This window comes from Natrix helvetica (assembly GCF_964273705.1).
Source record: "Natrix helvetica genome assembly, chromosome: 1".
NCBI classification, from domain to species: domain Eukaryota; kingdom Metazoa; phylum Chordata; class Lepidosauria; order Squamata; family Natricidae; genus Natrix; species Natrix helvetica.
Window position 1 is genome coordinate 125,052,165 of NC_138548.1, and position 18,964 is coordinate 125,071,128.

Genomic DNA, 18,964 nt, shown 5'->3' on the forward strand with positions numbered 1-18,964 from the left:
ACATAGAACAGAAAGACTCTCTTACGCCTATTTCCCAATTCTGGAATTAATCTGGGAAACTGGAGGGGAAAGGAAGACGTGTGCAAGCAAAGATGGCTGAGCCTTTGGAAAAAGTAGCATTTTTTGAGAACCAAATATACTTCATTTTTTATAGCTCCCAGGACAGAGAAAGAGGTTCAAAAAAGAACGGTGGCTGCTTTGCAATCTCTGATTTATCTTCGCCTTCAGGATCACCAACCTTAAGTTGCTTTGGCACTGGGAACATAATCTATTCATTTCACATACTATATTATTAGTTTCATATAACAATATACAATTGTTTTGACGTACATACGTACGTACATATGTATGTATGTATATTTGTATGGAGCTCCCTCTCTCCAACAGTCTAAAATGTTTTTTTGGATCACTTTGGCTGAATCCTGGCAAGATCAAAAAGGTTTTGGGCATAAGGAAACTCAAGATCCAGGACTTTGACCTCCTTTGTTCCGGATGGGGTGGCATTACCCCAGACAGACTTGGTGGGCACGTGGCTAGAAGATTTTTCAACTTTGCGTTGAATTGAGCCCTTTCCAAGATCAGGAGTCCTGTGCATATTCATTCAAGCCCTGGTCATCTCACATTTGGACTACTGCAATGCACTCAACATGGAGCTATCCTTGAAGAGCATTTGACAGATACAGCCGGTGCAAAATGCACGCAGTCCTTGCAGCCCCTAAAGTGGCCCTTGTTATACTACTGCTCTGCAAGCTGCACTGGCTGCCAGTTTCCTTCTGGGTGCAATTCAAAGTGTTGGTTATTACCTTTAAAGCCCTGCATGGCATGGATCCAGATTATTTCCCATCGCAGCCCAATGGGATTGGCTCACCCAAACTAGGCTGGCAAAGGAGGCGTGCTGTAGACCCCGCTGTTCAAGAAATTTCAGCTGGTGGAGTCCAGGAAAAGAGCTGTGACTCCTGCCCAGTGGTTTATTAACCATTAAGCAGACTAAGCACGTGCTTAGGGCACCAGGCCCAAGGGGGCACCACAAAATTGAGAAAGAAAAAAACCCAATGAAGATTTGTACAGGAGGGAGGCACCAAGATTTGTTAGTGTTTAGGGCACCAGTGAACCTTAATCCACCACTGCTCCTGCCTTTTGGAACATCTTGCCCCCCCACCCCCATCCTCCTGACCTTCTGTAAGAGAGCCTGAAGGCCCAGCTCTGCCAGAAGGTCTTGGGGTCCCAATGGGGTACATCATGCTGAAGGTGGTTGATAGACTAATAGCAGATCCCACCTCCCCCATTGCACCCCCCCTCCATCTTTTAATTATAAATTGTATTTTTATTGTTCTTAGACTGTATCTGTTATGGCTTTATTGCTTTTAACATTGTGACCTTGCAGAAAGATGGACAACAAATAAATTTAATAAGAGACAGACTGACAGACAGAATGATATATATATATAGACAGATAGACAGACACAGGTAGGTAAGTAGACAGACAGACAGACCTCAGAAATATGGCCATTGTACCTTTTCTTTTCCTTCTCTTGTTTCCTTCTACACTCCCTCTCTTCTTGCCATTGCCTTTCTTCTTCCTCCTTTCTAATCCTCTCTTCTTCTCGCCTCTGCTCCTCAGCTTTCTCTTTCTGCCTCTGTTTTTCTTCCAGGAGGTCTTGATAGAGATTGCGAGCTAGGCATCCACGCCAGTGCTTTTGCAGGACAATAGCAGAGGCTTTCAGGCGCAAGAGAGACTTCTTCCAGAAGTGAGCGCGATAATTTTTTTGAATGGTAACAATACTGGCTAGCACTCTTCGATACTTCTTCCTAGTCAAAAGGCATATAAATATGGAGGTCACACACCAATATAATCACCCATCTTCCTAAATTCTCCCTAGGTGCTGTTTTGCCCTGTGACGTTTGATCTGAATACCCAGCACAATCAAGTTTCCATATAGACAATGGTCCAAGAAGCTATTTTGCCGTTCTCCCAAACTTTGCTCCATGGAGTATCTGCATCTTGAGACTGCCATTCATTTTCATTTTCTACATGTGATCTTCCGCTAAGCACAACAAATGGAATAATTTTGGGCCGATGCAAAATATACCCTCTCTATGCCAAACCTGAGTTTCTAAATCTCTCCAAATAGGGTCCTCAGAGATGGGGCCAGTAAATAGTGACATGTCCTGCAGCCCTAATAATATATCATGCAGAACTCTGTGGATCAAAACTTTCTTAAAATACTAATTCAATCAATAAAAAATGGATTGACTCCTCTCCCCCAAAGAGGCTTATTCTACTCAAAGATATAAGATTTTAAAACCTACTGAAACCTGAGGGCTTGATCAGGTACTTAAAGCACGGAGCTAGAAACCAGACCATGCATTCAAGTTCTGCCTTGGCCATGAAAGCCTGCTGAGTGACCTTGAGCCAGTCACTCTCTCTCAGGCCAACTCACCTCACAGGGTGGTTGTGGGGAAAATAGGAGGACGGTGTGTTGGATATGTTTGCCACTTTGACTTACTTATCAAGTAAAAAAGTGGGATAAAAATAAAATAAATAAAGATCAGTAGGAGGCCCATACTCAGGCTAGCATCAAACTGATGGACTGAGGAATGGAAGGGCTTGGTTTCATGCATTGGAGGAAGATGGAAGGAATATTTATTTATTTATTTATTTTATTATTTTGACTTCTTAGTCGCCCCCTCTCCCCCAAGGGACTCGGGGCGACGTACACTAGCAGCGGTTACAACGATATAATATGGAGGAGGTGGAACAATAAATAAATAAATTACAATAATTTAAAACAATTAAAAACCCCAATGATAGTTAAAGTTAAAAATTAAAATTAAAAATTAAAAATGCCCAAGAGGTGGAGAAACTCTAAATTAAGCCAGGCCGGCTAGTCGGAACAGGTGGGTCTTAAGTTTCGTGCGGAAGGAGCGGAGGTCAGTTGTTGTCCTAATGTCTGGGGGGAGGTCATTCCAAAGGGTAGGGCCCATCACAGAGAAGGCCCTACTCCTGGGCGCCGCCCTCTGACACTCTCTGGAGGACGGCACCCGGAGAAGTCCCTCTCTGTGCGAGCGAATAGGTCGCAGGGATGTGTGGGGCAGAACGCGATCCCGCAGGTAACTAGGGAATATTGAACCTTCCTTGTTCATTCTCCCTCTCTCCCTCCCTCCAACACTCCCCTTTAAGTTTAGTTTTCTTGGCAAAAACTTATAAGTATTCCTATAGATTTTTTAAACAGTACATTTCCTATAGAATGCAAGCAACAGTACACTAACCAAAGGTATTTTAAAAAAAGCTAAAAAGACTTCTATTTTGTTTCTGACTGTTGTGGGAGGTGGGGGAGAGTGGAGAGAGCCAGACTTAAAAGTTCTATGCAGTTTCTCTCTCTCCTACTTGGGTTTTGGAATTCCAGCAAGTATTGCTGATAGGTGTTCGTATTTCTTCGCAACCTTAAGGTGGTCTAAAACTATTTTTAAGACAAACCTATACAAATCACACCGAATTAGTCCTAACTTCTATGTGCAATGGGTGCAATGTAAGATATACCATCTATTTCTTATAGTAACACCGCTTTACCTATGAATGCAAGCGGCTGTCCCAATGGGCATGCAGTACATTGCAATTTGCCTGAACAAGCTGAGACAAAGCCCAGCTCACTATGGAAGAAGAGATGGTAGTAAGTTAAAAATAGAGACATAGGTAAGGAGACACAGAGCAGGGATGAAACACAACGCTGCTGCTTACAACTCTGCCAAGAGACCCCTGGAGTGAAACAGGAAGAAGGGGGGGACTGGACAGAGCTGTTATCTCCCAGATTAGAATACTGAGCTGTTCCAAATCAAAGCAGAGACTGTGCTTGGAACCTTGAATGAATGGCAAAGGGAAGGGAGCCAGGGATCTAGATAAGGGCAGCTGCATGGAGGACGAAAAAATGCAACAGGAAAAAGTCAGAGCGTGTGGCTTAACTTTGCCTCTTAGAAACACTTGGAGGCTTGGGAGCAGGAATGGGGAGGCCAGGAAAGAAAAAAGCGGGTGGGGTGGGGTGGGGTGGAGGGAAATCCAGTGCAGGCAGCAATGCAGCCAAGCACAGCAGGCAATTTAGGCACTGACCTTGCCATGTAGCCCAGGACGTGGGCTCGGATGACGGTGGCCGCCTTCTTCAGCTCCTCTTCCCGGGCCTTTTCCAGCTTTTGTTCCAGAACCTCCTTCAGGAAAACCTAGTACCCCGGGGAGGAGTTTCGTCAGACACAAAGAGAGGAAACCGCGAGTCCCCCGCAGCCCCAGCAGATCCCATGCCTGCCTGCCAGCCAGCCAGCCTGCCCAGAGTAACCAGACACGGAGGGCTTCTTTTTACGCTCCTGCAGCGGAGCCGTTCCCGCTGCTCTGCCAGCCCTTCCCTTTCGGGAATCAGCGCCGACAGACAAGGGAAAAGTTGAGCAGGGAGTGTCAGCCCAGCCCCCGCACTGTGTTCAAGGAGTGGGGAGTGGGGGGGTGGTGGTGAAGGGAAGGGGAGGGAAGGAGGTGGCTGCACCGCTTTTACAACTCTTGTTTAACCCTTTTCCTGACACAGCTTTATCTTTTTTTCTGAGGTAATTGGAGCCTTCCATTTAAAATTCCTAAAGCAGTTTTATACCGGCATATAAAGACGGAGAGAAGACCACGGTGAGAGGAATGCACACAGGAAGCTGGTTAAATTATGTGAAGGGTCTCATTAAAAAAAAAAAAAAAGCTCCCAATACGAATTTCTGCACTACAACTAAATCGTCCTCTTCTCGCTGCTAATTAGCATTTTTCCTCCATGCTAGTCTTTCCGTCGTTTTCTTGCCTGCTAAAAAGAGCTGGAATATTGCTTTGTATTGGTTTCCCACCCCCCCTCCTACAATTATCCATCCCCGCAAGGGCCGGGCTTAATTTGACATGCACATTAACAGATGGCGGTTGCAATGTTTTATATGCAAATTTTCAGACCAGATTTATAAATGGACGTCATTGAAAAGAATTACATTGCATAAGTCCTAGTGGATATTCTAAAGATGAGGTATTAAGATTCCAACTGCAGGGCCTGGAAATAATTTTAATAATTTATTTTGAAAGTGTATGTGTATGGTGGTGGGTAGGTCTTGGTATTTAAACACCAATATGTATGTTTTTATGCATACTGAAGCAATGCACTATCTAAAAGGTGAATCCCAGGATTCTCTGCAATGTCACAAAGGGTGCAAAACCATCTTAGATTTAATATGTGGCAGAAGTAAGACAATAAAAGATGGCTTTGGGCCATGTTCTATGGAGCCATAACGGTTTCTTCACCCACTCTGCTTTTGGTGACTAAGTTGACTCACTGATACTTACTCCTTATAATGGACCTTAATGTATTCAACCAGGTATATTAAGCAATAAACTCATAAGAGATAAAGATAGATAGGCCTTGATATTTTGAATGTAGCATTCTTCTGGGACTAAGGAAGTATGAAAGAATTTAATGGCATATCCCCAGAACTCTACTTTGGTTACTTCCATGGCTTATCATTCACACTCGCTTAAGGTAAAGGCTCCAGAACTCAATCTTATAAATCCAATTGTGTTTCACATTTGCTTCTTCCAGAAGCAATTAAAAAGGCATCTCAATGGCATCTCAGCAACACAGCTGAGAGATAATCTTTATGGGGCTCCATTCCTCAGTTTGTTTATTGAGACCTTATTTCTTTGCACTTGGCTTTCCAACTCTCTTAAGACCCTCAAGAGCAACCTGGGTGAATCTTCTGACAATGCTCTAAACAGGAAGAGTAGTATGGCCAGAGTAATCTACCACTATGTCCCATCTCCTCTTTGAAAGAATTCTGTGTTTCCCATTTTGTCTCAACAGCGGTGGTAATGGTGGGAACCTCACAGTCACCTATATATTGTTCCAAAAGCTGTATTGCGAGTTGAGGAGAAATCAATATCAGTGCCACATCATTGAATTGCATAGATGAGTTAGATAAAACTGAATTAAAATATTCCAGAGACTGGGGGTGGGGGGGTGGAGAGAGAACTTTGAATGTAAACAATGTATATATAACTAAGCACAACTGTTGGATATATTATTTTGCTTATGCACCGATGTAGCAGCATTTCTTTTAGAAGCAAAAATAAAAAATAAATTGCAGATATATCTACCGAGGAAGAAAACCCAGAAGTCCAGAATGGCAAAGCTGGCATTGAAGCAGAACAGAGCTTCTCTGATTAGTTGTACTTTCATTTGTTTCCTGAAAAAACTCAACCCTCCACAATTCACAACTGACAGCTGCTCTGCTCCTAATGAGAAATACAAAGGCTGTCTTGCCTTCCTCTTCCTTTCCTGTGCTCCACAATTCTTTACACTAATCCCTTTCCTTCCTCCCCCAAACAATTGCTCGGTATAGAAAAACCCCTTGAATACATGTCGCAGGAAGCATTTCCTACTCCTTTCCCCATCCTGCTCAGCACATGTTGAAGCCAACACCCATACTCACATAGGATCCTAACTCTCAGAGCCCCCTGCTGCCCCGTAGGCAGGAACCGGAACATGGCACACCTGGAAGGCTCACTGGGCAGGAACCTGGTACCTGCAATCTCACAACGCCTCAAGACACGAAGGGGAGTGCTACGGTATGCTTTCCTGGCGTTTCATGCTGAGGAAATTACAGCCCATTCCTTAGGCCAAAACAAAGGGACCACTTTCATAAGATAAACTCAGGCCTGTTTTAAGACCCATTCATTTTTTTCCCCAAAAAAACCTGATGAAAAGAAAGCCTGAGCTGCCCTGGGCTACAATTGCCAACTGCTTCTTTCCCCCACTCTGTTGTAAGCAGCATGCAGAAATGCAGCCAGATTTAAGTTTTTACTTCTATTTAAGGAAATGTTTAATTCCACTGGATCGAGTCGTTATCAAAAAGCACAAAGTAGGCTTTTACAAGACACACCAAAGAGACAAATAGGATTTTTTTTTTAAAAAAGAGTATATCTAAAGAAATAATATACGAATAACCCAACCATGTGGGTATATATATTATGTAGGCATTCTTACCAGAGATTTGATGAGAAAAAAACCTGTGCTTAAAGAATGGTTTCCTCCCTTGTAAGGTGTGCAGTACAAAGGGATGAAAATGTTTCTATCTAGAACGCATCCCTCTAAAAGGTTTAGGGCCGTCTTACTGACTACAGATGGCCACGTTGTCTGTTAATTCTGCGAACTTGATGGTTAGATTTGGAAGGTGCTCTGGTTGGGCAAAGCTATTAGATGGAGCAATCTGATGGATCTATGGGTCAAAACTGCAGCCAGTTACATGTAAGAAGCAAACACCACAAAACGCATGTTCCTTCCCTTCATCTACTCCCTGCTCAAGCCTTACAAGTGCTTTTCCCTAATGAAAGGGGTTACGAGAGGCAGCCCAGTATTAATCACGTGGGTTTAAAAAAATGTTCCAGGCTTCCTGAATCCTACAGGGTATCACAGTCACATCCCATTGAACGGACATCAAAGATGTTTCTATCCCATTAGCACAACAGTAAATAGTACACATGTGCTGTTCCAATCCAAATGGATTGGAAAGATTATTTTGGTGCAAAAAAGAGCTTGCATTTAAGTTTAATCTACTTGATTTTTTCCAACCGAAAGCTTTTTTTTACTTCGTCATCTCCATGTTAGAGGAAAGAATGCTGTGTGCACTAGACTTTTTTGTCTATTTTTGTGTAATAACTAAGCATTATTGAGTAAACTCATTGTCTGGTCATGAATATGGCTGTCTTATCTACCTGCCAATATCTTTCTTAAAATTGCCCTTAGTTGCTTCTATCTTATTCCTGCAGATAAAGGAACAAAGCATTCAGTGGAAAGAAAAGCATCTTTCATCCACGCTATGGCTTCTCCTCTTGCTCATTCTGCAAAGAGAAGCCTATAAAGTTGGACTTTAGAACTGCCAAAAAGGACTTAGTTTGTTTTGTACTAATGCAGGACACTGAGACAGCCAGTCCTTTTCAGATGGTCCAGCAACATGAAGAGTGAACACATGTACAGGAGAGAAAATCTTATTGTTCCCGGGGAGATCAAAGGCTAGTTGTCCACGCATCAGTCACTTAAGGCCTGCTCTTTTAATGGCTCTAAGGTTGATTTATTAACTTCAAGTGTTCAGCAGGCAGAAAGACGCCCATTTCCTTTTTACTTTCATGCCTAAAGTTTCTCCACTCTCCAGTTTGCTCCAGGCAGTCCCATCTGCAGAACATGCCATAATTCTGCCGACTCCCAAGAAAAACACAATCTAATGCTAAAAGGAAAAGGACAGAGAAAACACAGAAACAAATTACAATAGTCTTAAATGTCCTTGATTATGCTGATTAGGTCCAATTTCTTTATAATTTCTTCTTGGATCTTTAATGAAGAGCTTTCTGCCCGATGGACCACAAGCTATTGCTGAGCTGCTTCTTTAATTAGTGCCCTACAGCACTCGGTTCCCCAGTGATTTTATTGATTTAGATGTTAGAACATCTAAAATAGTCTTAAAGAAAACGTTAGGGCAAACCTGGCACAGGGCTTTTGTAGGTAGGAGAGGCCTTAGTTAAGTGAAATAAAGAAAGTGATGTTAGTAGCAGCAGGAAATCTTAATTGCATTTAATTGACCTTTGTCCTAATTTTAGTAGTCCGCATTCTATTTCTCCTGTGATATGAGCACTGATAGAGATGCAGCATAGAGGCATGCATAAAATGGGGGAAGAGTCCCTTGTTCCATATGTTCCACATATGACATACTACTGTGACTTTGGTGTTAAGCCACAAAAGATTCTTAGTCCATCTAAACCAAAACCAGGAACTTTTGTGTTCTGGGTTTTAACCAAGACAGGCTCTGGGCAGATTTGTGGGACAATAAGTCAAAGCTCCTTTCCCCTCCATCCTCCTCACAATGATTTGTGTACCAGCCCACAAAACAATTTCCCCAATGTCTCCCTTTCTTCTCACCTACAATGGATTCCAAATGCAGCAGACTCCAACTTGCCACCCACTAGTCCCTCTACCAAACATCTCAGGGCCTTCATTCCATTTCCTTGGCTACGCTTCATGTCATGCACAGTACAATCCAGTGATGTGCAGTCAGGGGAGGCAGGGGAGGCAGAGCCTCACCGCTCTCATGAAAATTTAAAAAAATTACTCCGGGAAGCCGCGAAAGTGGCTGGGAGAGGCGCGCGGCTTGGTTTAGCCTCCCTGGACATCGCAGCAGCAGCCCCAAGTGCGCCGATCTCGCCATTTTTTGTATTGGGCGAGCCCGGGATCCTTGCAAGGGGAATGGGACTACGTGTGCAGGAGGCTCCTCAGCTGCAGCCTCAGATCAGCGCAGCCGCGGTCCCCTTCATGTTGGCTCAGGAAGGAGGGGAATGGGACCACGTGTGCAGGGAAAGGGGACCGCGGGAGTTGGGGGGTTGAAAGGAGGAGAAAGGAGAAGTTTCTCTTCTCAGAAATGTCTTCTCAGTGGAACTGTGGCAGCCTGCCTGTCCCTTTCTGACATTTCTGAGAAGAGAAACTTCTCCAGTCAGGCTGCGCCTGTGCGATCGGAGCAACCACACGGTTTGATGACGTCACCAGCCTCACCAGCCATAAACCTCACCGCACGTCACTGGTACAATCCAACCATTCACCTGCTCCTGCTCCCAATCTCCCCATAGCCTGTTTTTCCCTGCCTATCACTGCCAGCTTTGCCTTTTCAGAACCTTCAATATTTAGACCTGAAACACCCATGTCTGGATGTGAGTCTGGACCAAACATACATGTTCCATATCTGATTGTGGTTGTGAGTGCTTCATCACTGGGGATTTTTAAGGAGAGACTGGACAGTTCCTTGTCTGAAATATGGTATAGGGTCTCCTGCTTGAGAAGAGGGCTGGACTAGAAGAGGACTTCCAAGGTCCCTACCAGCTCTATTCTGATTGAAGATAAAACATGCAACAAATGTATGTTGGCCCAGTTATGGACCACCTGAACTTGAGTGTACTAGGCCCAGAATGATCTATATACTGAAGGTTTTACACATCCTTAATACAGAGGAAGTTCTGTATAATGAACCTGAAAAATAGCATATTATTCTTTATTTCCATTCAACACTAGTGCATTACTCCAAATAACAATGAACATACTGAAACTCGGCAGGCATTGCTCATTAAATTTCAAGGTTATTTATTCAGTCTGATTCTTTTTAAGACTGAGAACCAAAAAACGCATTTTACCAATGCCCAATTTTACAGTTGCCCACCATTCTATAGCTGCTACAACTGGAACACAACTCCAAATTTTAATTTTGATTGTATTTATTTATTAAACAAATATAGCCAAGGGTCTCTATATTCATTCCCAATACAAAGCATTTTTTTCTTTGTTTTAACTGGTCTGAAACCAATTTACAATTCATATATGGCAGATTTCCAATCCTCCTCTTAGATTAAGAAATCCAAGCATTTCCCTAACTGTTCATTCAGACTCTTTTCTTAGAGTGATACAGTTGCAAAAGCTAAGCAGGACCTTATCAGTATGAATTTTATCTTGGGATAAAACCAATTCAGTTCGTGGACGCCTTCCATTGGAAGCTCTTAGTTTCCCATGGAAGGCTTGCTTGTCTTCCACGAACTGAATTGATTTTGTATGATTTTTTTTTTTTAAGTCTTATGATTATGGGTATTTTATTCCCATCTTTCCAGGTTTCTGCTCCAAACAGAACACTATTCCTACTGCGTCTACTAATCTACATCCTTCTAGTAAAAAGTTCCTAATTGACCCCATTGTTTTAGTTGTACTGTATCACTGTATTTTGTGTCAGCTCTCCAAATAATGTTTTATTAAACACGTTCCAGTCGTTCCACAACTCTTTAAAAATGTGGCTTTGCTCCAAGACCTGAGGCTTATGAACCCCTGGTGGTTCTTTTTGTCTGATTTGGGTAGTGTTGTGTTTTTCCTGGACATACACGCATCTGTTCTCTAGTTTATTATTTCTTGTTTTTGAGATGCCAGCTGCCTGGGCTTGTCTGGAAGTCAGGCGGCCTCCAAATTGAATGAGTGAATGAATAAAATACTATTTCTAGATATTTATACTGTGCAGTAATGGCTGAAATATTTGGGGTCATTTCCCAGACTTCTCTTTTCTGCACTTTTTTCTTTTTTTAAATTTGCATTTAACTTTTTTAATTGTAACATTTAATAAAAATCTTATTTAAAAAATCTCCAAAAATCTTTTTGGACTTAGTGGAGGAAATGAAGTATCGATTTAAATACAAACATAGGCACTTCCTGACCTTAATCAACATTCAGCAGAGAATAAATTTCACTAGAAATGATGTAAGAGTGAAACAGGAGAGAGTGATGAACAGCTCTGCTACTGGTTTTGAAAAGGACAAAATCGGGGGGGGGGGAATGGTGCTCCAATGCACTGTTGGACCCATTGAGTTCATTCTCTGTGCATGTTTAATAAACTTGCTGACCTATGTGACAGGGTGGTAGGAACAAGATAGGAAAAGAACAGATAAGAATCAAGAAGCTATAACATGCAGGACTAGAGGAGTAATGGGTCAGAGCAGCCTCCATACTGTCCCTGAACTAATGATTTTTACTGATTTTTTAAATATATAATATTTTATGCTCTGTAAGGTCTTGTCAGCTAAGCAATCGTATCCAGAGACCCTATGGCCGTGATGGCGAACCTATGGCACGCGTGCCACAAGTGGCACCCGGAGCCATTTGTCAGGGCACGCGTGCATTGTGCGCGCATGCGCACTGGGGGGGTCGCGCGTTGCATTATGGGTGCGGCACACCCGCACTCGACCCCCCTACGCTCCCCCCACTTGTGGCACGCGAGCAAAAATGGTTTGCCATCACTGCCCTATGGCAATGAACTCTTGAGCAGACCAGCAGGGTGCATGTTATGCTTCCCAAGAGGCTTGCTGGGAGAAAGAAATGAAGATATATTCAGATTTCTGTGACACAAAATAGGTGAGACTCAGCAGGTCCACAGCGCAGCTAGGTCAAAGTTCTAAAACTAATAATCATCATACATGTAGGTAACTGTGGACAATATTATTATACAGCATTTCCCAATTTACTTCTTTGGGGAAATAGGTTTTACCTTGGTTTTCCCCAGCTTCCATTCTCTCTGGGTGTTGTCATATATCTGCAAAAAGCTTGTACATGTGGTTCTCCCACTGTCTGGGTTGCTCGAATTCTTCAAAAGCATTTTGTATCTGTAATAACCAAACAAATGCTCTTCATTAGAAACAGGCATGAATCAACAAATTCTAGCATTAGATGCAATTAGATGCTCTCCTAGTCTAGTTCTCTTTTTGCTTCTAAGCTGTGGTAGAGCCAAAGGTTTTTTAACTGGCTCCATTAACTTTTCCAACAATATAAGTGGCATCTGGGAAGAGGAACCTCAACAATTCTTAATGCTGCAAATCAACACACATGTAAAATGAAATTTAACCTGACTGCAGAATAATACATTCAAGTATGTTTTTTAGGGAGGTGGGGGAGGAAAGGGTGTTTCATTATTTTCCATTCAATTAAAGATAAATACTGTATATAAATGCCTCTGAACAGGTAAGAAAAGTATAATAGTTCATGTGATCATTAACTGGTTTTAGGGAAGAAAAAAGAGATAGCAGTTTTCTTAAGCTTCCTCATCCATAGAAGCCAGTCACTCTAAACAGGGGTCACCAACCTTTCGGACCTCAGGGATCACTGAATTCATAATTTTAAATCCCGCGGACCAATAACATGATCTGTCTAATGACTGTCTGGGTAGGCACGGCTAGGTGGTCATGAGACTGGGTGGGTATGGCCAATTCAATGTCACTCATGCCGAGAGGCACCTCGCCAGCCTCTACTCGCCCCTCACTTCCCATTCACTCCTCACTTCCCTGCCTGGGCTCTTAGGATCCCAACAGGAAGCAGTTGTTGGAGCTAAGCAGTCATCACAACAAAGAGTTGGCAAAGCAACTGGCTCAGTTCAAATTGCATCTGACCAAGAAGGAGGCCCAGCAGAAGCACCTCACTGAGGGCTACGGGCATAGGCATTCCAAGCAGAGAGAAGACCTGCAGGAGTCCAAGGCCAGGTGCCAGTGCCTGGAGGCTCATTGGGCTGAGATGGTCAGCCAGTTCCAGGCTATGATGTAGTCCCACTGGAACAAGGTTCTCCAGCTCTTCGCCACCAATGGCACTTCCCTCCAGCCTTCGGCCAAAGCCCCGCACCAGGAGGCAGAAGCAGACCCCAAGTTAGAATTTTTGCCCCCCTGCAAAAAGATCCTGAAGGGGGAGAGTCTCTGCAGCAACGCAAATATTCATTCCACATATCCGTCCCAGGGGGCGTACCTTGCAGACCTCTGATTTAGTGCAATATAAAAAATGCAAATAATTTTTCTGTGGACCACCAACATTTTCTTGCGGATAACCTGTGGTCCAAGGATCAACAGTTGGTGACCACTGCTCTAAACAATTATATTTGATTTCTCTCCAATCCCCATTCCTAGGAAATGCGCTGTCTCTCGTTTACCTGCAGAGAAAATCTTGACAAAGACGCCGCACGGGAAAGCCAGCTCTCCGAATCTTCACTGTCTCTAGCATCCCTGAGTATTGCAGCTGTTTCAACACAACATCTGGACTGAACAGATTTGGAGCCTAAAGAACAACCCAAAGTAGAGACCAACCAAATGTGAGGGAGGGCAACTTAAAAGAGATTTTACTTGTATGACAGGTGAATTGCAAAAGTCATTCCTGGCATCTCAATTCATTAGTTCTGCATGCACATACATGTACAACGCACACACAAGCGCACACAGAGATGAATTAGATATACAAAACAGTCACTAGGCTTAAGGAAAATTTTTAAATGCAAGATTTATCTCCCAATGTATTAAAGGAAAGGCATTAAAAGAGCATTTATGTTGCATACAGCAGCCCTTTTAGAAACGGGCCCTTCCTTCAGTGTCTGTTGTGCTAACCCTGGACACAAACTTTTTCTCCTAGGAATCTAGAATCCCTCAGAAAAGGAGAAACACCCTTTCTGGTCAGCAAAGCTTCAACTCAGCTGCCACTGAAAATCGTGGTGAATCTCCCTCCTCCCTTCTTCCCTGTTCATCTGGCATTCCCCACCTCCAGAGCGTCACCTTTTCCAGGTTTGGTTTGATGCAGCGAATGAAGAGTGGATTGCAAGTGCTGAGAGTAGCCATTAAGGAATGTAAGGAGTCCTGGAAAAGAGCAGCAGATGTTACTTCTCTGGAGAAATTCATTCTCAGGACCAGATTTACTATCATTCTCCAGTGCCTTGGACACAGTTATAATTCTGATGTTTAAAAAAATATATGAGAGGATGAAAAAGAATCTACTGAGCATAAGCTGTCACATATCCAACATTTCCTACAGCTGATGCTTAGCCATGAAAAGCGTGATGAAACTGCTATAGAAGCACAATTGCAAGATACTGAAACATCTTTTATGACATCGACAGAAGTAAGAATTGCATTGCATTCATTGGCTTTATCCCATCTCCTTTCACAATCCTTGTTAGGTTTTGCATCTTAAAAAACATGAAAGAGCGGAGCCTGAAGCATTGAAGATGCAGGGCCTACAATCTGAATCCCCATCGACCTTGGTGGCACTTCTCTCTCATTTACAGGATTTAAAGAAACAAAGACACATCTACGGAGATGTTTCTACAGGCGTTTTCACATGCACGTTCATAGGCCTCCTGCTCCTACCCTAAACTGGGAGCTGACAGTTGGCCTGCGTCTCTGAGTTCCCAACTTCAGAGTGTCTTCACTGTTGCAGCTAGCAACTCTTTCAAAGAGGTCATAGATGAAATCCAGCCTGTGTGGAAAGAGAAATACAAGAGAAAGAAAGAGATGCCATGGAACACTGCTGCTTCTGCTGTCTTAAACCAGGAAATGGATCCCTCTTCCCTAGTCATAATACATGAATTAAGAATGTCTTTGTGAAGTGCTAGAACAGTGATGGTGAACCCTTTTGGTGCCGAGTGCCCAAAGCACGTGTGCATGTGTAAACCCCAAAATGCAATGCAAGCACCCCCCATGCATGCACCCCGCCCCCACACATATGCGGCAGAGACCCGAAGATCAGCTTGTCAGCAGGACTCCGCTGCGCACATGCGCAGTGGAGCTGGGCTGGGGCGACAGCTGGCGTGCCCACAGAGAGGGCTCTGTGTGCCATCTGTGGCACGCCTGCCATAGGTTTGCCATCACGGTGCTAGAACTTAAGGGCAGATAAGCACCAAGATAAGCAGAGACATCTGACCAGCCATAGGAGAGCTAGCCCTCCAGCAGCTATGAAGAGATTCTGGAGATCCAAAGTACCTAGCCTACTAAATGGCCCAAGGGACTGCTAGAAACCTGTGCCCACATCCCATCTTTGGAGCTACATTACTGAGCCCTCAAGGAGTGGCTCTCCCTATGGAAAATAATAATCATAACAATATTTTTTTTTTTACTCCCCCTCCTTAGCATTAGCTACCTAATTCTGCTTCACTGGAAAGGGCTCTAGCGTCTTTACCTGCTGTCCTTCAGCATGTTTAAAATGTCATCTCGAAAGGTATCTCTGTTTTTTTCCAGAAAGCCCCTCACGTCATAGAGGACCTATAGGCAACAATTTTAGACACAAATAACCAGGTTTGCCATGCATGGACTCCTCCCCCTCCTTTTTTTTTTTTTTTTTGAGCAGATACACATGGCAAGAAAAAAATTGCTAAACAATTTGTGTAGCTGTCCAAAAGACTATCCAGCCAAATGGAGATTTTTTAAAAGTCTCATTCAGCTGCAATAGCCAAACCAACAGTGTTGTGAAGAAAGTGCTGGATTGGGACTCAGGAGACCCAGATTCAAATCCTAGCTCAGCTATTAGGTTCACCATTGGAACTCTGAACCCCTTGTTACTTCTTAGTCCAGCCCACCTCAATCAGTTGCTATAAGGGGGAAATAAATGTGGGGGCAGGTAGGGAAGAGGATGTGTGCCACCATGCTTCCTCAAAGGAAAGGCAAAACAAAACATGTGCAGATAAATCAGTTCCATAGCTCACCAATTGTTTGACAAGCTGCGCCTGTATTGACCACGGCCCATTTTCAGGCATTAATGACCTCATCACAGATCCTGCCCAGTTTTGCAATGCCCCAAAAGCTCTTCTCCCAGAAACAAAGAACCTGTGGCTTGAAGTACGCATTACGGCTATGTTCCCCAACCTGGTGTCATCCAGATATATTGGACTTTAAGTCCCATGATCCTCTAGTTCAGCACAGGCGCCAGATCAGGAAGGGCTGCCCAGATTACACAGTCTCAAAGCAGGAAGCGTAACTTGCACATTTCTGGACTGTATGTCACCTTCAACAGTTAATGAGGATATAAAGGGGAGTCATATAAGCCCCGAACACGATAGTGTGTAAGAGCTTCTAAGCCACAGAAATTCTAATATGCACTTTAGCCCTCAATAAGCCTATTATTTGTTCAAATTAAAGAAATCTGAGACACTCTGGCCTTTTGCCCGCTGCAATCATAAAAATGCCTACTTTGAATTGCAGATTGCAGGCTAAGGCCTTATTGCTCAAAAGCTCTTGAATCCTGCCAGCTTCCTCTCAGCTATAAAGCTAAAATGTACCTACTTCTCCAGCATAATGCTGGATCCCGAAATGGAAATCTGTCACTCGAGGCTTCATGTAATACTGGTTGTTCTGAAACAAAAGTGAGGGAAGTAACATTTGTTATCACAGATGCATCTGAAGTAAAATTTTCTAACCAGAAACTTTGCAGTACCACAACCTGCAAACAGCAGCATACATATGCAGAAATGGTGCCGGGCCACTTGTCTAGGCACAGGAGATGCCATTTAACTTAAGGAGATTGCCTCTAGTTACCATGACAATTTAGCCAAAAATAGATCATTGAAAGAAGGAACATGGCAAAGGTCTCTGTGAGCAGAATTCACATTCTGAGGAGCCCGGGTGGATCTTTCTAGATCAGTGTTTCCTCAACCTTGCAATTTTAAGATATGTGGATTTCAATTCCCAGAATTCCCCAGCCAGCATGTTCTAGATATATGCTTGTTTCCCTATAAACTGTTCGCCCATTTTCCATCTAACTGGATATGCATTCCCTCCTGGATTCCTCATAATACATTCCCCATAAAGTCCACTTCATTTCTTTTAGGTTTTACTTTTAATAAAATAAACTGAACAAGGGAATCTATCCTTGCCTGAATTATTAACCTCAGTTTAGCTTCCACCCACTGCATCTTAGCTGCTTTTCGTTTCTCAGGGTCATTTGCTTAGGAGAGAAGTCTGTTTGCTTTGCTCTGAAGAGAGCTAATTGAGCTTTATCGCCTGAGCAACCTTTTTATCATATGATAGAGCTAGTGCAGAATTCCAGCCAAGGAAAACAGAAAAGATTAAATGTGAATTTCAGGTTCTGCTTGATTTCTTCCCCTGCACCCTGTCAAAAAATCCACATAGTTCTGATGTTGAATGAAGCCAAAAGAAGCCAAGTTGAAAGGGAAGAAAGTTTAAAATGTTGAAATTAAGTATTTTATATACCTGGAGGGTTTCTCTTTCCATGAATAACAGTATGAGTGGTATTTTCTGAACTTTGAGACTATACCTTTCAGAATACTCTTATCACCTCCCTGGCAAGTGCTCTGAAGTGGAGCTTTTTGCCTGTCTTTCATTTTTTCTAATGAAACAAGCATGATCAGTGAAAGTCTGCAGATCCACATGTTATCAGTGGGAGCCTTTGGGGAGGAAAAGCAACTGGGGCCCAACCACAAAAGATCAAGTGTCCCTTCAGAAGGTGTCCAGCCAATGAGCCAAAATAGCTTTCCTAGCCTGCCTTGATCTTCCTATCTCTTCTTAGTTCAGCAGACACATAGAAAGAAGACACAGAACTGATTCCTGTTCAATATACATTATAACATCAAAGTTATAGTGCCCTCTAAGTTTGTAGCTGTTTATAAAGAGTAAGCTGCTCCAAAATGCAGAGGACATGCTACTTGCTGATGCCAGTCATCGAGATAATTCTAGTGTCAAGTTTTTCCCAAGGCGAATTCCAGATCTGGGTTTGAAGTTTTATAGCTCTGAATGAGTCCAATGCAATTAAATAAATGTTTCCTCCTTAATATTTATCTTCTCTTTTTTTTTCATCTCATTGGAAGCTTGACAGATCGCCAAGAGAATTTGGGTTGCCTTTCTATTAAACTTTACCTTTCAAAAAACTCTGGTCTGATCCTTCCTTCCTTCCTTTCCTTCCTTCTTTCTTTCCTTCCTTCCTTCCTTCCTTCCTTCCTTCCTTCCATCCATCCATCCATGCTGTATTTATCTCAATTCTTAAAATGACCAAGTCCAAATTAAGGAACTGAAATGCAGTGGTGTGTGTATGCACGCCTACTTACCCCATGCTGGTTGTGCAGTTTTTCCAAGAGGGTGCTGTCAGTGCCTTTGGGGAATCTACTCTCCTCGTTAACTAATGCCAACACGCCAAGTTTCTGCAATCATAGCACAAAGAGAAAGATAGACTCCTTGCCACACAGTGGGTTGCTAAGCCAAAGGAGAACTCAAGCTTTAGAAGAGCAGGGTAGATACACTAAAATGGATTATTCTGGGTACTATAGTCAAATCTTAATTCTAGAAAAGTTTAGAATTGGCTAAAAACCATATTTTCACAGTTGTATTCCACTTGACCAAGCATTCTTACCATAGTGGGAGTAAGGAGTAGGCCTAAGAATATAACAATCCAAGGTTTATCCAGGTTGGTTCAAATACTTTTTTTTTCTTTTTTAAAATGAAATTCCATTATAAGAATTTATTTAATTTTTAAAAATAACTATAGAAACAGAAAACAAAAGGTAGGAAAATAAAATAAAAAGTGAAAGGTAGCAAAAGAGGAAAAATACCTAAAGAAATTACTTCCAAATTTCTTTGTGGAAGTTA

At 42.8% G+C, this 18,964-nt stretch overlaps 1 protein-coding gene across 1 annotated transcript in view; it reads right to left on the reverse strand.

The window, feature by feature from the left end:
• Window positions 1-18,964, reverse strand: part of LOC309383487 (unconventional myosin-X-like) — a 135,608-nt gene that overhangs the window by 38,171 nt on the left and 78,473 nt on the right. Inside the window, exons 15-23 of the mRNA XM_081936100.1 lie at window positions 18,427-18,519; window positions 16,649-16,717; window positions 15,549-15,631; window positions 14,741-14,849; window positions 14,150-14,230; window positions 13,537-13,661; window positions 12,115-12,229; window positions 4,106-4,212; window positions 1,516-1,809 (exon numbers count right to left, since the gene is read on the reverse strand). Coding sequence (XP_081792226.1) covers window positions 1,516-1,809; window positions 4,106-4,212; window positions 12,115-12,229; window positions 13,537-13,661; window positions 14,150-14,230; window positions 14,741-14,849; window positions 15,549-15,631; window positions 16,649-16,717; window positions 18,427-18,519 — 1,076 coding nt within the window. The remainder of the gene's footprint in view (window positions 1-1,515; window positions 1,810-4,105; window positions 4,213-12,114; window positions 12,230-13,536; window positions 13,662-14,149; window positions 14,231-14,740; window positions 14,850-15,548; window positions 15,632-16,648; window positions 16,718-18,426; window positions 18,520-18,964) is intronic.